This window comes from Perissodus microlepis, chromosome 11 (genome assembly GCF_051167445.1).
Source record: "Perissodus microlepis isolate ML-2025 ecotype Zambia chromosome 11, ASM5116744v1, whole genome shotgun sequence".
In the NCBI taxonomy this organism is placed as follows: Eukaryota; Metazoa; Chordata; class Actinopteri; order Cichliformes; family Cichlidae; genus Perissodus; species Perissodus microlepis.
In genome coordinates, this window is record NC_140471.1 from 25113205 (window position 1) to 25128914 (window position 15710).

Genomic DNA, 15710 nt, shown 5'->3' on the forward strand with positions numbered 1-15710 from the left:
GCTCTCCATGGTATGGAGGCCTATCTCCCCCCACTACTTCCCCTGCCAGTGGCAGATGCCCTCAGACATCGGTGCATTGGTGGTTCTTTGTGTCCGGGGATGGGCGTCCAGGTACGCACCGGCTCACTCCTGGTGGCTGCTTGTCAGGGCCTGGAGCCTGGGGCTCACTCGGGCCCCTTTGGGGGCTGGGTGCCCTCGGCCTCTCGGCCTGGGGCTCGGTCACTCTGGCACATGGGCACGTCACAGCAACCCCCCCTGGCTTCTGCTCCGCGGCTGCTGAGTGACCCCTCATCTGGGACTCTCCTCAGCTCTTTCCGAGATAGTGGCGCCGCTGCCCCTCTGTTGGTCTTCCTTGGTCGCTTGTGTTCTAGGGGCCTCTGGATGTCTGGAGCCTGGATCTCCTCCATACCTGCTTCATGCCCTGGAGGACGGGGCAGTGGCTCCCCACACCCTCTAGCAGATCATTACATGAAGGAATCTTTTAAATATAAGCGCGCTCATGCTCACAGGTGTACACACGGGTGCTCACACACACAAACTACACCCTTTTTGGCTCCTACCTCAAAGCACACTGTGTGCTGTCGATCTTACGTGCTGCACAATAATATTTAATATTTAGTATTTACTGTTATATTCACATAGATCCTTGCGATGATGTTGTTTATAATATTGCTCTCTTTTTTTTTTCTTGTTTTCTCTTTTTTCTTTCTCAACAGGTGATCCAGGTGATTGATATATGTATTTTTTGTCTGTTTGTTTTGTTGGTTTTTGTTTTTTGCCCTTTGTCACATTCCTCTTCTCCGCTGTTTTTCTTTCCCTCTTTCTTTCTCCCTTTTCTTCTCCCCTGTCAAGTCTGTTCTGTATTTAGCAAGTGAAAATAAAATAAAATAAACAATAAAAGGTCAATCAAATAGACCAATACGGCAAGGCTGGGATGGTCCACTTGGTAAAGTAAATCCGTTGGACATCTTTCTTTGCCTTTAGACAATAATTCTGATGGCAAAAGAACCAAACGGGACAGGCAAAAAAATAAAAAAATAAAAAAATATGGATATGATAAAAACCCTTACTGGATAAGTGGATAAGGTTTACCTTACTTAGGTAAGGTTTACTTTCTGTGAACTTTTCTCTGAAATCAGAGACTAAACCTGAAAACAATCATCAGTTTAATTTAGTGGTAAGTTGTCCTTCAGAATTATTATTTCATTTTTGCATAAACAAAATTAGCATTTTTAGTATATGTTAGTGCTATCTTTATAATTCTAATACATTGCAGTTACTGGGTAAATGTGTTCACCAAATAAATGAATGGATGAGCCATAATTTTCTTCAGCTTAATGCTGAAAAACAGAAGTAATCACTTTTGGTCCCAAAAATGAAAGTCAACAAAATTCAATACAACAGAACGATTTAAAATTGTTTAGCATAGTTATGAATGCTGATTTGAATTTGAATAGTCATATAAAGACCATTATGCAATCCTCTTCCATCTTAAAATATTAGAATTAGAATTAAGAGTCTTGTGGCAAAAAAAAAAAAATTGATAATAAATGCTTATTCATGCATTTATTTTTAGTAAGCTAAATTATTGTAATTGTTGTTTTTATTGGTTTTAATTTAATGTACATCCAAAATGCTGTTGCTACATTTCTGACCAACACCAGGAAAAACTGATCATATTACAACTAATTTTAAATCATTGTACTGGCTTCCTGTGTGTAAAGGGATTGATTGTAAAATACTGTTAACGGTTTATAAAGCATTGAGGGTCTTGGACCTAAATATATTGCTGATCTACTTGAAGTCTGTGGGGCTCCTAGGTCTCCAAGGTCTCAGATCTAGAACCAAACCTGATGAGGTTGTATGAAAGATGCTATATGAATAAATTTGACTTTGACTTTAACAGGGGTTTTTTTTATTATTATTTTAGTCTGTGTTATCTGTATGTCAATAATATTTGTAACAACTTGTTCTATTCATATTTTAGGTTTTTGTAGTTTTCAGCACAAAGTCAAAAGAAAACTCATTTTTATGCCAGATTCCAGATGAGACCAGACTAATCAAAGGAAGGTCCCAACTGCTTGATGAACTGTTTTTGACACATTTCCAAAGTTTCCTGCATAGTTTTAACATCAATTAATTACATTTCACTGAATAATCACCCAAATTCCATTAATATTCCTGCAGGTCCTGTGGGAATTGTTATATTGGAAAGAGACTTTATCATATAAAATATATAATCTTCATTTTAACATTTTGTACAGAACATAAATCAAGATACAAAGAAAAAAAGTATAAAATACAAGCTGTTGAATAGGTATTAATCTCTTTACTCTATTAATTCTCATGTTGTCATTACTTATTTCTATTACAATACTGCCCGGCAATTAGAAAAAAGAAATATTATTATTAATATTATTAATTCATGTTCAGCTACAGAAAATAATAACAACAACAACAACAAAAACACTGCCTGCATGTTATCTAACACAACAATATACAAAAGCACACTGTACATTCTGATGTTTATGTATTTCCCTGGTTTTGTCTTTCTCAGATAGCAAGGGAGTGGGAGGTGTCAGCAGACTCGGACCACATGGAGCTTCTCCTGTTGCTGACAAAAGACTGTATTTTTGCACTTGCCACTTTGCAGCCCAGAGACCTGAGGATGCTCATGAGCTGACGGCGGAACTTCACACCCACAAAAGCATACAGGATGGGATTAAGGCAGCAGTGAATGATACCCATACAGGTGGTCACTGTCTTTGCTTTCTCCAGAGATGTTTTGCCTGAATAAGTTTCTGTTTTGTTGTCAAAATGAATTGTTTCCACTAAGAGCGTGATGTTGTACGGTGTCCAGCAGATAAAGAAAACCACCACCACAGCCACAATAACTTTAAAAGCTCTCTGCTTTTGAAGGCTCTGGGCACCACACCTCAGCTGATCCAGGATGCGGGAGTAGCAGAAAATCATGACACCGGAAGGAAGCACAAAGCCCACTATGAGATAAATCATGCGTGATGCCAACCTCCAAGAGTCTTCTGCATCTACATCAAATTTACGATAGTTGTGAATACACTCTCTTCTGCCTCGTCTATCATCAAACATTTCTTCTAAAAAAATCCAGTCAATAATGGAGAGAAGCAGTGAAAAGAACCACATCATCAGGCAGCTGGCCTGGGCAACCCAAGGCTTCTTCCTTGAGTACATCTGTGTAGCATGGACGATGGACAGGTAGCGGTCCAGACTGATGCAGGCCAGGAGAAGGATCCCACAGTAGAAGTTAATCTAAAGAAATCAATGAGCGACAAGACACCTCTGCTAAATAATTGAAAGTACAGATATTTTCAATGCATCTTTACTTCAGCACAATACTTACCATAAAGACACTTCGACTGATCATGCACAAGGGAGTACCAAATGTCCATCCACCACTTTGGGCATACTGTACTGCCCAGATGGGCAGCGTCACCAGCATCAGAATATCTGCCACTCCCAGATGAAGGATGAATATATCTGTCACACTCCAGGTCTTCCTACTCTGAGTCAGTATTCCCAACAGCAATCCATTCCCAAGCAGGCCAACAACAAACACCACAGAGTACAGAACTGGTATGAACACAGCTTCAAAATTCACATTCTCAGTCAGGTCATTAATTTCATCCTCATAAATGCCATCATAAGAGCTGTTACAGACTGAGGTGTTGTCACAAAAATCCTGCCAGTACTCCTCTGACAGTGAAATCTTTCCACCTTCCATCATCTGTGGACAGACAGAGGAAATATTGTTTCATCGTTTGACTTGTCATATTTTTTTCTACCAGATGGGGGTGCCATCCAACTACCAGTGTTTTTGTTTGTTTTATTTTTGGTTACACAAACTAAAAGTAAAAATAATTTTTGTAATTTTCTGTATTTAGTTTAATCAATTCCAATAAATTTTCAGTGCATTTTTATTTATATAGCACCAAATTCACAACAACAGTTCCCTTAAGGCACTTTACGTTGTAAGGTAAAGACCCTGCAATAATGTAGTGAAATCGCCAAGAATCAACTTAAAGCAAGGAACTAAGTGTGCAGATAAGCCTAAACATAAATCCCATCTCAAAACCAAAAAGAAATTATGAACACACACTTTTAACTTTTCCGACAACATTGTTTGTTTTTTTGTCTCTTTAATTTGTTTTACATTCTTTTTTTTCTTTTCTTTTTTTAATTTAGTCGCAAAATTTGGGGAAGAGAAATTAATGTGCACTCCAAGAGGTAGCACGTGTAAATTCAGTTTGCGAGAAATTAAGAGCCACAAGGCTCTAAACATTAATCTGAATTTTAATTCTCTGTGACTTAATGCTATATCATGAATTAATCGTACTTTTGTTAAAATAAAGGATCCAAAGAGTAGTATCACATCCATTACACCCTCATCTTTGAGAAAATCTCAACAACCTCTTGAATGATAAAAAATATATATATATATATTCTAGCAAACTATCACGCTTCGAACCACAGCGCATTTTAACACGCCGTGGTCTGTTACTGTGAACTAAAGGTGTGCCTAAAAACTGAAGAAAAAAAAAGAAGCAAATAATACAGAGTAAAGCAAGTGTTCATCCTCAAAAGTCAATTTGTGATCGTTTTGTAAATTGTTAATCACATTTCTTTGTCCAGAGATGAGAAAGTGCAATTTAATCCATAATGTGATGTGTGTAAAGAAAGGAGGACCAACATTCTATAATATTGAACTGCACGAGGAATCAGAACTAACTAATATACAAAGATAAAACAGTAAATAATTTTTTAAAAGATAGGCATGAAATGAAAACATACCAAAGTAGAAGTTGTTGATATTTTAGATCAGAGAAATATGCTCAGTGAAAAACACCTCTACCTCCAGCAGCACCGATAAAAGCATGTATTACCACTGAAGAGGAAGCTGACATAAGACAGACTAAGACAAAAGCCAAAAAACCCTCCCCCACCTTGCAGAGCACATTACACGTAAAAACATTCGTAAAATTGCATCAGGACTTTAGATAGTTTTACACAATCTTAGAGACACCATCACCAAAGGTGACCTGATAAAACATTTTGGTGAAGATAATCTCACTATTAATTTTTATTCTATTTCTTCTTTCTTCTTTTTTCAAGACAGTGAGAATAAATTTGATCCCTTATTTAAAATGTTATATATATATTTTTACACATCTATAAAATAATCTCAATCTGTAATTGTTGCCCCTCTGTTTATGTTAGACCTTTTCACCAACATGAAGATTTGCATATGATAAGAATGTTTACGGGGTAAGTCTGTAAGTAAGGTGGTTACACTTTCTGCAAATGTTTCTGTCAAATCAGAGACTAAACCTGAAAACGCACATCAGTTTCATTTGGTTTTAAGTTTTGTTTCAGATTCTTTTGACATTTAAAAGAGGTTTTGATTTTAGTCTATATGTGTCAAACTACATATCTGTATGTGAATAATATGTGTCCTTTTTTATTCAGATTTTAAGTTGTTGTTTTTAGTACAAAGATGAAAGAAAATTGTTTTTTTATGCAATTTCTTTCATCAAATTAGTCACCAGGGCTCAAATGGAAACTGGAACCCGGAGACCAGTTCACCTCATCAAAGGACTGTACACACTGTCTGATGAACTGTCTTGTAGTTTTGATATGTTTCCAAAACTCCTTCCAAAGCTGTAAGAATAAGTAAGTTTACTTCAGTGAAAATTCATCCAAGATTCCTTTAATAAACCTGTTGGTCCTGTGGGTATACTATAATATTGAAAGCAGACTTTATTATGATAACAAAGATTTATTGTGCATTTGAACATTTTACACATAAAACATTAATCAATATACAAAAGCAAATGTCGCATAAAATACATTCTGTTCAAAACATTTTAAGATAAAATAGTAGCTCTTTACATTAATAATTCTCATGGTGTCATAACTTATTTCTATTACAATACTGCCCAGAAAACAGACAAAGGAAATCTCATACACTGCCAACAAATGCAGGTGTGAGTTATTTCTGTCCTGTCACATTCAACTACTGGTGCACTAAGAACTGTAGCAAATAACCAGTGCTGATTTCAGGTAATGTAACACAAAAAATATACAAACACAAGTTGTATGTGCTGATGTTCATGTATTTGTCTCCATGTTTGTTTAGGTCAGTCAGATTTGTTGTTTTTGTCTTTCTCAAATAGCAAGCGAGTGGGAGGTGTCGGCAGACTCGGACCACATGGAGCTTCTCCTGTTGCTGACAAAAGACTGGATTTTTGCACTTGCCACTTTGCAGCCCAGAGACCTGAGGATGCTCATGAGCTGACGGCGGAACTTCACACCCACAAAAGCATACAGGATGGGATTGAGGCAGCAGTGAATGAAACCCACACAGGTGGTCACTGTCTTAATTTTCTCCAGAGATGTTGTGCCTGAACAAGTTTCTGTGTTGTTATCAAAATGAATTGTTTCCACTAAGAGTGTGAAGTTGTACGGTGTCCAGCAGATAAAGAAAACCACCACCACAGCCACAATAACTTTAAAAGCTCTCTGCTTTTGATGGCTCTGGGCTCCATAGCTCAGCTGATGCAAAATGCAGGAGTAGCAGAAAATCATTACACCAGAAGGAAGTACAAAGCCCACTATGAGATAAATCATGCGTGATGCCAACCTCCAATTATATACAGCCTCCTCACCAAATTTGTAATAATTGGGAACACACTCTCTTCTGCCTCGTCTATCATCAAACACATCTTCTAAAAAGATCCAGTCAATGATAGAGAGAAGCAGTGAAAAGCACCACACCATCAGGCAGCTGGCCTGAACAACCCAAGGCTTCTTTCTTGAATACATCTGTGTAGCATGGACGATGGACAGGTAGCGGTCCAGACTGATGCAGGCCAGGAGAAGGATCCCACTGTAGAAGTTAATCTAAAGAAATCAATGAGAGATGAGCAAGACATATTTTGAAACCTCTGCTAAATTAATTGAAAATACAGATATTTTGTACTACTTTATTCCTGCACAATACTTACTGTAAAAACACTTCCACTGATCTTGCACAGGGGAGTACCAAATGTCCATCCATCACTTTGGGCATACTGTGCAGCCCAGATGGGCAGCGTCACCAACATCAGGATATCTGCCACTCCCAGATGGAGGATGAAGGTATCTGTTACGCTCCAGGTCTTTCTACTCCGAGCCAGTATTCCCAACAGCAATCCATTCCCAAGTAGACCAACAACAAACACCACAGAGTACAGAACTGGTATGAACACAGCTTCAAAATTCACATTCTCAGTCAGGTCGCAAATATCACCCCCTTCATAAGAGCCATTCGAGTCTGAATAGTTATAGTTTTCATAGAAATCAGACCAGTCAAGGTCCTCCCCTGTCACTGTAATCTTTTCATCTTCCATCATCTGTGGACAGACAGAGAAAAGGCCATTAATTTGGTTTCAGCATTTGATTTGTCAAATGTTTTCTACCACATGGTGGTGCTATCTATCTATCTATCTATCTATCTATCTATCTATCTATCTATCTATCTATCTATCTATCTATCTATCTATCTATCTATCTATCTATCTATCTATCTATCTATCTATCTATCTATGTGTAGTATTTAGTTTGGTCATTTAGATATTCTTGATGATCACATTATAAGCAGGTAAAAAACACCGTGTTTTGTAAATAATGTCATAACTGTAAGGACAGAGTAACACCACATAAACATACATATATACAAGTTTTGTAATTTTATTTTTAATAAATGGAATTTATTATATGAATAAACATAAAAGTAAAGGATTCAAAAGAGTTCTATCACATCTCATCTTTGCAAAACCTGGAAACTTATTCAGTGAATAAAATATAATAGCAAACTATAACACTTCACACCACATCAGAGTTTAATATGCTGTGGTCTGTCACTGTGAGCTAAAGGTGTGCGTACAAACAGAAAAACAAATGAGCACAATGAAAGCAATGCAAACATCAAAATTCAATCATACTCCAAATTGAATTTTTATGCAGAATTCATGGTTTGCATTGTTTTCAATACAAACCGATTTTAATTATTTCTTAATTACATACTTAATTGCATGCATTTGTGCAGAGAGGGGAGAGTGCAGTTTAAATGTTCAATGTAATGTGTGTACTCTTATGTAAGCACAACTGAAATTTTACAACAAGGAATGACAAATGCATGAAATTTAGCTAGTATAGCCTGATTGAAAACAGCATAAAATAAAAAACATACCAAACTAGGAGTCTCTGATATTGTAGATCACATAAATCTGCCCTGCGAAAAAGAGCTCTACCTCTTGCAGTCCCGATAAAAGCATCTAAAGCTACTACAAAGGAAGCTGACATAAGACAAAGGCTCAGGCACACAAACCAAAAAAAAAAAACCCTCCTCCACCTCACAGGGTACGTTATGACAGTATGAAAACTCTCATAAGCTGTAAATAAGAAGTCTGATGGTTTACAGAAATTTAATGAAATAATTGCTAAGACAGTTTTTTGAGGATTTTTGTGAAGAAATGTCTTACTTTTAACAAGTTTTATTTTTTATTTCCTCTTTTTTCTGAGACACTGAGAATAAGGTTTTATCCTTTAATTAAAAACAAACAGTTAACAAACTTAAAATGTTAAACTATGTGTTTCCGATGTCTGAAACAAGCCTACAATAGAAACAACTTAACATATTTATAAATTCTCAAAAAAATTGTAAAATTTTCTTTCTCCTTGTCACCCTTCTGTTTATGTTAAAGTAGTAGTAAAGGGCCTTTACACCAATGTGGAGATATGAATACGTAAAAACACTTTCGGGGTCACTGTGTGAGTAACGTAGTCGCACTTTCCGTGAACGTTTCTGTGAAATCAGAGACTAAAAATGAAAACACTCATCAGTTTCATTTGGTTTGGAAGTTGTGTTTCAGAATTTGTTGCCATTTAAGAGAAACACACGATTTAAAAGAAATGCATTGTGTTGAGTGCTGAATTTGTCATATGTATTTGACATATATTACATGCAAATATGCTCTGATCCTGGACAAGCTCGGGCACATTGTTTCTGGCCTCTGATCACAAATGTTGATGGGGTTCTTTTTTTTAAGCTTTTTTTGGGGGGGTAGACATGAGCTCAACCATCAAAGATCAACCATCATCATGCAGTTTGACCAGATTTATTTCAGTGAGTAGTGTCTGATTTTCTTATTTGTATATTTTGCAGTGTTTAACTTGTTATGTATTATTCATGCATGTGCACATGTCCTCACACATCAGTTGAAAGTTGTAAAACGCTCTCTGGAATATGTTAAATTTATAAACTGCAAATTTAGATTAGATGACAATGTCATAGCACACACGTAATGGACTTTGCATACATCCATTTAGTTTTGCCACAAAATTGAAAGACAGTGTCATAAAAGTTGATCAAATATACGTTTCTGTATTGCTTTAACTGAATTGTGCATCAGTGTTTTGTTGCATTTATTTGCTTCAGTCCTGAAAACTTAAAAACAATTCTAAAATGTGCTCAAGCAATCAAGAAAAACTGCAATAAGGACAAGAAATGCATATAAAATAAACAACATACATGAATTCCAAATTTTAAAACAGTTTTCACAGCAAGAAATTACAATACAAATATTGTTGTAAATGCACTCTTCTTGTTACTCATGTCAGGGCGACACATTCACACTTATTGCTAATTTAGAAAAGAAAAAGTTCTCTAAAGTGGCAACGGAAGATATGCACACATAGAAATGCCTTTGGAGACCACTGATGTTCAAACCAGAAACCTTCGTGCAGTGAGGTGACAGTGCTAACCACTGCCCTACAGCACCCTTTTATAGGTCTAATTTATGTTACTATAATATTTTTCAAAAGCAGACTCTATGCAAAGAACATAAAACTGACTGAATGTGCGGTGAAATAATAGTGTAGTCATGCTGTGCATCTTTTTGTCTTACATGTCTGTTTACACAAACAAATCTCGCTCTGGTTTTATTAGAACAGTAGTAGTGAAGAATATTGGTGCGGAATGCATGCCCAGAGACACAGCAGCAATTCACACCATTCATATAAAGCTCTTAGACTACACAGTCTCGTCAAAATGAATGAAAAAAACAAACTGAAATTATGAATGAACAGCTACATGTTGATAGATAAGCTCCTGGCATGTCTTAACAAACCAAAAAAAAAGATAGCGTTTTATGACACTCATATCAGTGTTAAATCTCACTTTATATCATTTTCAAGATCAGCATTTCAAAGATTTAGTTACCTTCCCCCAAAACCTCAAGATATTTCTCACACCTTTTTTTTTTTTCACTGTATTGCTCATGCTTTGTACGCAGCCACCAAACATGCAAAGATGACACCTGTGACAGAACTTGGTTTCAAATGTCTGTTTCCCCTTACCATTTACAAAAGCTTCAGATCGTGTTCCTGTTGTTTTTCACACCTTTCCTCGGCTGGTTGTGCAGCTCTTATGCAATTCATCTTAGAGGCAAATGGAAATGTAGGCACCTGTCAGAGAAAGAGAGAAAAGCACAGCTAGAAAACAGTTCTGTTGTGACCCAGATTATACATTTTACAAAACAGCATGCATGTCTGGCTTTTTTGGTTCATTCTGCAGTGGGATGCAGCATGCTGGAAACAGTGGGATTTAAACACAAGTCATTCAAATCTAACATAACATGACAACATTCTGATAAAAACAAAAATATATAACATAAACACACGAATACTACTTTTTTCTCTCTAAGAAACTAATTAAAACTTGTTTGTTCACCATAAAATCTGTGCTTCTAAACTGAGGTTTGTTTTTTTTAAGCTACAGTGAAACCATTGAGATGTTGTTTTGGGCAGTTTGAGGAACTGAGAGAAGAAAACTGGCAGTTTTAATTCCTAAAATCATTTTTGTATTGCTAAGTTTTAGCAGTAGTGAATCATTTCGTATAGCACATAGGAATCACAGTTCCAGTTTACAGGTTCAATCACATCTGCTCACTGATGTAATACCATCGGCTTCGTGTGATGTTGATGGTGTGATTGGATGTAAGATAAGATTCACAGAAGATGAATAAGCCTCTTGGCAAGATTTTCTTTAGCAACTGTTTGAACATTTGCAGAATGGCTTCAACTTGAACCACCTCTTCCTTTTGCTTAGGCGGTTAATTTGACCACATTGTAGGTTAGTGTGCCACTAACCTGTGCCACTTGTTGAAATAGGTTTCCGTTGTAATGCATGACTATCTATGATTGACAGAAGGGTCAGGAAGGAAAGACATAGTTCATATTGGGAAATCTATTTGATAGCGTGCTTGTTTCGACACTTCATTGGTAAGGGGACAAGCTTAGGTACACACGCACTCTATACAACTTACATTTAACAATGAAAACACTTCCTCGGATATAATTCGTCATAGGTGTGAATGCTACTTTGTTTTGTTTTTGCGAAACTGCTACCATTATATAACGCACCCAGAATAAACTATTAAAACAGTACTTGATTTTAAATCCCTGAGTGATGGCAAAACAAACAGCAACAACAACAAAAAAATGTCACTTGTGCAGGTTCAACTTGTAAACAGAAGGAACTCACAGCACCTCTGTGGATTTCCTGTGTGACATTCAGTCTCAAAAAATATATTCACCCTTTCAGCTGTAGTTAAGTAAAATGGAGCTGAACAACAGTGCTGATGTCACAACAAATATGTACAGTTTATTTTGCAGATGGAAGCGTGCAAAATCCACCACCCTGTCACAGTCATGAACTTAACATGTATTCAGAAGTGAATTATTAATGAATCTCATTGCTGAATGTGTGGTTTTAAAGCTGCATCCTTAAAAACGCCCAACATTACAGTTACCATCAAATCAGTGCCATACACCCTACGTGATTGTCCATGATCATCTGAACCATCTGGGCTGGCTGTCAGGGAACAATCTTTAAACCTTATTAAACCTTAGTCTAAGACACAGTACTAGACAACAGACAAAAAGAGTTGTAATGACAAAAACAGTTAAAACTGGTTTGGTTTGACAGATAAGCCTCATCTGAGTATTAATCACTTAGTTCTTCCATGGTGCACACAGGAAAATCAGTCCATCACACTTTACTGCTCTATTGTGAGCAGAGGAACAAAGCTAAGTTGAGGAACTCCTCCATAACCTGGTGTTTGGTGGAGCACAGCACATTACTCTTGCTGTCTGCTCTTACTGATAGTCAGGCTTCAGCCTAATTGAGGAAGGCATCCTTCACCTGTCTGTGAACTTGGGATTACACGGAAGACAAAGTTTTGCAATGTCTCAAAGTATCATTTTCACAGTGAATAGTGGGAGGAGGTGTTCTATGTGCATGCTGCACGCTCAGCTCTGGGGGCCTCCCAGGCAGGAAATACAAGGCGCTGAAAGGTCAGGTTGAGCTGTTTTCCTCTTCCCGAGCAGCAGGCAGCAGATTGGCAGGATTTTATAAAATTGCAGTGTTTGCAGTGATGTTTGTTCTATATTTGACCAAAAGGGCCAAAATCTTCTCATCTGTGACTGCTGTGCTTTGAGAGCAGCACATAAGGATCAGATTTGGTGCATTAAGCTGTGTGGCTGCTTCACGGCCACAACAGATTTCTAAAGTCTCAATAAGCATGTGCATCAAAGCTTCGTGAGGCAGAATGTGATATCAAATATTACCAAACTGGGCAATGCTAAAAGTAAGAAGTTTTTCTCTCTATTTTTTGGTTTATTTTAGTTTTCCAAACAAACAAAATCATTTCAGGAGTTATAATTTTTTTCCCCTCAGAATCTATTTTTCATGTTTTTTCCTTAATTGACTGAAAAAACTAAATATTTCACATCTAGTTTTAATTCATGTTAAAAACCTTGCTGTCTATATAGTGTGCATTCCCAGTTCCTATTATTTCACCACATATTCAGTCAGCGCTAAAAGTTGGAAACTACTTTTGGTCTTTTCAAATTATGAGAGTTTTCATTAATACCAGCCAATCAGGACTGACACTGTGAGATTTAGGCTCAAACCCTTCAGGTTTAACTACTCTGAGGGCTTTAAAAAATTACAAACAACACTTTAGATAACAGTCTAAAAAAGTTGTTTAAAAACAGGCAGACAGTAAAAATGCCTGTTTAAAAGTTAGATTTTTTCCAGTTCTTTATTTGATAAAGTAAAATGTTCTCCCTCAACTTACTCCCACACACTGATATAGTGAACTTAGTTGCCACTAACCTGTGGAGGAGTTACTCAAGTGTGAGCTCAGGCTAATATACTATCATGTCCATGTGCCAAAGGCGTGGTACCGTCAACTTCAGGTATCAGATGAGTCAGAATAGTTGCACGTCTCTCGTTGTCATTTCTTGTGGCGATGCTGTCCCGGTTGAGGCATTCCCTCTCATAGCACTTGAAACAGATGCCCAGGTCATATCATCCTCATCCTCCGGAGTTCTGGCAAAGAGGCTGTAGCTTGAACTGATCGGTACAGGGTTTGGATCATCAGGTGGAGCACTTTGTCCATTTTCTCCTTTTTTTCTTCTTCTGTTGGGTTCTGATGGTATTCTCAGTGTGAACGAGATGGTGTCTTGCATTACATGGCTGCTATGGCCTCCCTGTATGCCCTCTCTCAATGCCCTGCCCCGATCTCATCATCGCCTCAATCACAATCTTGATGTTTATGTAGGAAATTTGCTAGGACCTTTTGCAAGTGATGAGTCAAGACTTTTCTCTTGAGCTTCTCCTTTCCCTTCGTTCCCGCGTTCTGCTTCATATTTCCACAGATGTAATGTCTTTTCAGTTTCTTTTCTTCTTTATTCTATGATCTATTTTTTTCCTTCCAAATAAATTAGCTCATGCTGAGTGTTCCTCTCTGTGGAGCCCCGAAATTTTTTACCCAAACATACGTAACACTTATAGCACCATCACCATATTTTCCCCTCATATAAACAGCATCCACCTCTTCAGTCTTCAGTGGGGTTTTCTTTACCAGACTTATCCCCATGCTCACAAATGCTTAATTGTATCTATCTGGCACATTAATTTCTATGAATGTCACCTCAAATCCAAACTGTCTTTCGCTACAACCAGGCAAAACAGTCACAACAGCCTTAAACGTTCGGAAAACCCTTGTCCTCACTTTACTTTCCCATTGAGAAAGTACTCTTTGTTCCCTGAGCACTGAATTTACTCAGCCTTGTGATGACAAATCTCTAGACCAAATGCGAGCAATCGGTTTTTGTGCGGGGGTTTTGTTTGCTTGTTGTCTTTCCCCCCAAAGAATTATCACAATTTATTTCACATATCTGACCTCTGAAAACAACATTTCTGGATACACAATGGGAATACATCTAGGGTCTACAATGTTTGCCTTTTTTGTGTCTCAACTATGGGAGGTAAAGCTAAAAAAAAATAGATTATTCCAGTATGATCTGTCTCTGTCCATCTCACACCCCTCATTCAATCAACCAAGGCGTCAATGCTGAAGCTTGTTATGGAAATCTGAAAAAAAACTCAAACAGTCAGTTTGAGTTTGAATTTACTTTGCAAAGGGATCAGCCAACAGCACAGCATGCATACTCCTGTCATGCATACATGACAGGAGTATGCATGCTATTTGACAAAGAGGTATCGTAAGTCTAGATTATGTGTTTATCTGCCACGATCACAGTATAAAGTCAGTGTGCAAAAGATACTTTACAGCTCAACATGTGGTATATCTGAAAGATCACGCTGAGAAAGAATAAAACTGTAGGGAGCTTCTCACTGAGTAGGTTCAGCTTTACACAGAGAAAAAGAGAATCTTAAAATTTTTCATCACAGTATGCATTGGGGTATTAATAAAGTCTGTATGACTAAGCCCAGTAGCCCCTGGTTACAGTGGCTTAATATAGCATACAGCAAACAAAACACTTTCTGAAGTTGCATCAGAAAGTGCTCGGACTCTTTCACTTTCTGCATAACTTGTCTTACAGTTTCTAAATTTCTCAAATGACTTGCCTAAATGGCCTAAAATTCATGAACCATAAATAACAATGAGAATATTTTTTGTGTTTTTATAGAATTGATTAAAAGTCAAAATATGAAATTGCTCACTTAATAAAAACTTAAGACCTTTAAATTCACTAGTGCATATGAGCCGTATCTCGGAAATGCACACGTAGATTTGTGCAGTTTATCCCACTCAGTGTGGCGCATGCTCTCGAGCTCTGTCAGAAATGTGTGAACTGGACTCTTCACAGATACTCTGGGGGGTGGAAACCTTATCTGAACCAAGTTCCTGAGGTTACTTCAGTAATATCTTTTGCTTTGGGTCATTAAAATGCTGAAAGCTAAACCACTGCCCTATTCTTAGATCACATGCACTGTGGGAAATGTTTTCTTTGAGTACCTCTGTGTGGGACTACATTCATCTTTTCTTTAGTTCTGGGCAGCCTCCCTGTGTCTCTGCTGAGAAGCACTGCCATACTACAATGCTAAGGCTCGAGGATGGTGCTAGTCCAGGGGATGTGTGGACTACGTGTTTGGCAAAAAAAAGGTTTCTGGAGTTGGACTCATATTCAGTTGTGTGTCTTCCCAGTTCAGATAGTGATTTTTCCTTATGCGCTCACTCTACGTTTAAGTCAAACCCTCACCACGGTCTCCATGTAGCCGATTGCCAGAGGAAGCAGAGAAATACTGAAACTCTATTACA

General features: G+C 37.5%; 2 protein-coding genes across 2 annotated transcripts; both read right to left on the bottom strand.

Annotated features, from left to right (window-relative positions):
* Nucleotides 1-1634: 1634 nt before the first annotated feature.
* LOC146377988 (C-X-C chemokine receptor type 3-like) lies at nt 1635-4914 on the bottom strand. The gene is made up of 3 exons (XM_084944801.1): nt 4828-4914; nt 3380-3763; nt 1635-3288 (listed from the first exon to the last, which is right to left on the bottom strand). The coding sequence occupies exons 2-3, from the start codon at nt 3761-3763 to the stop codon at nt 2554-2556; spliced, it is 1119 nt and encodes a 372-aa protein (XP_084800927.1). The 5' UTR covers nt 4828-4914; the 3' UTR covers nt 1635-2553.
* An 885-nt stretch (nt 4915-5799) lies between these two features.
* On the bottom strand, nt 5800-8397 carry LOC146377989 (C-X-C chemokine receptor type 3-like). Its single transcript, XM_084944800.1, has 3 exons — nt 8267-8397; nt 7041-7427; nt 5800-6936 (listed from the first exon to the last, which is right to left on the bottom strand). The coding sequence occupies exons 2-3, from the start codon at nt 7425-7427 to the stop codon at nt 6202-6204; spliced, it is 1122 nt and encodes a 373-aa protein (XP_084800926.1). The 5' UTR covers nt 8267-8397; the 3' UTR covers nt 5800-6201.
* Nucleotides 8398-15710: the final 7313 nt, after the last annotated feature.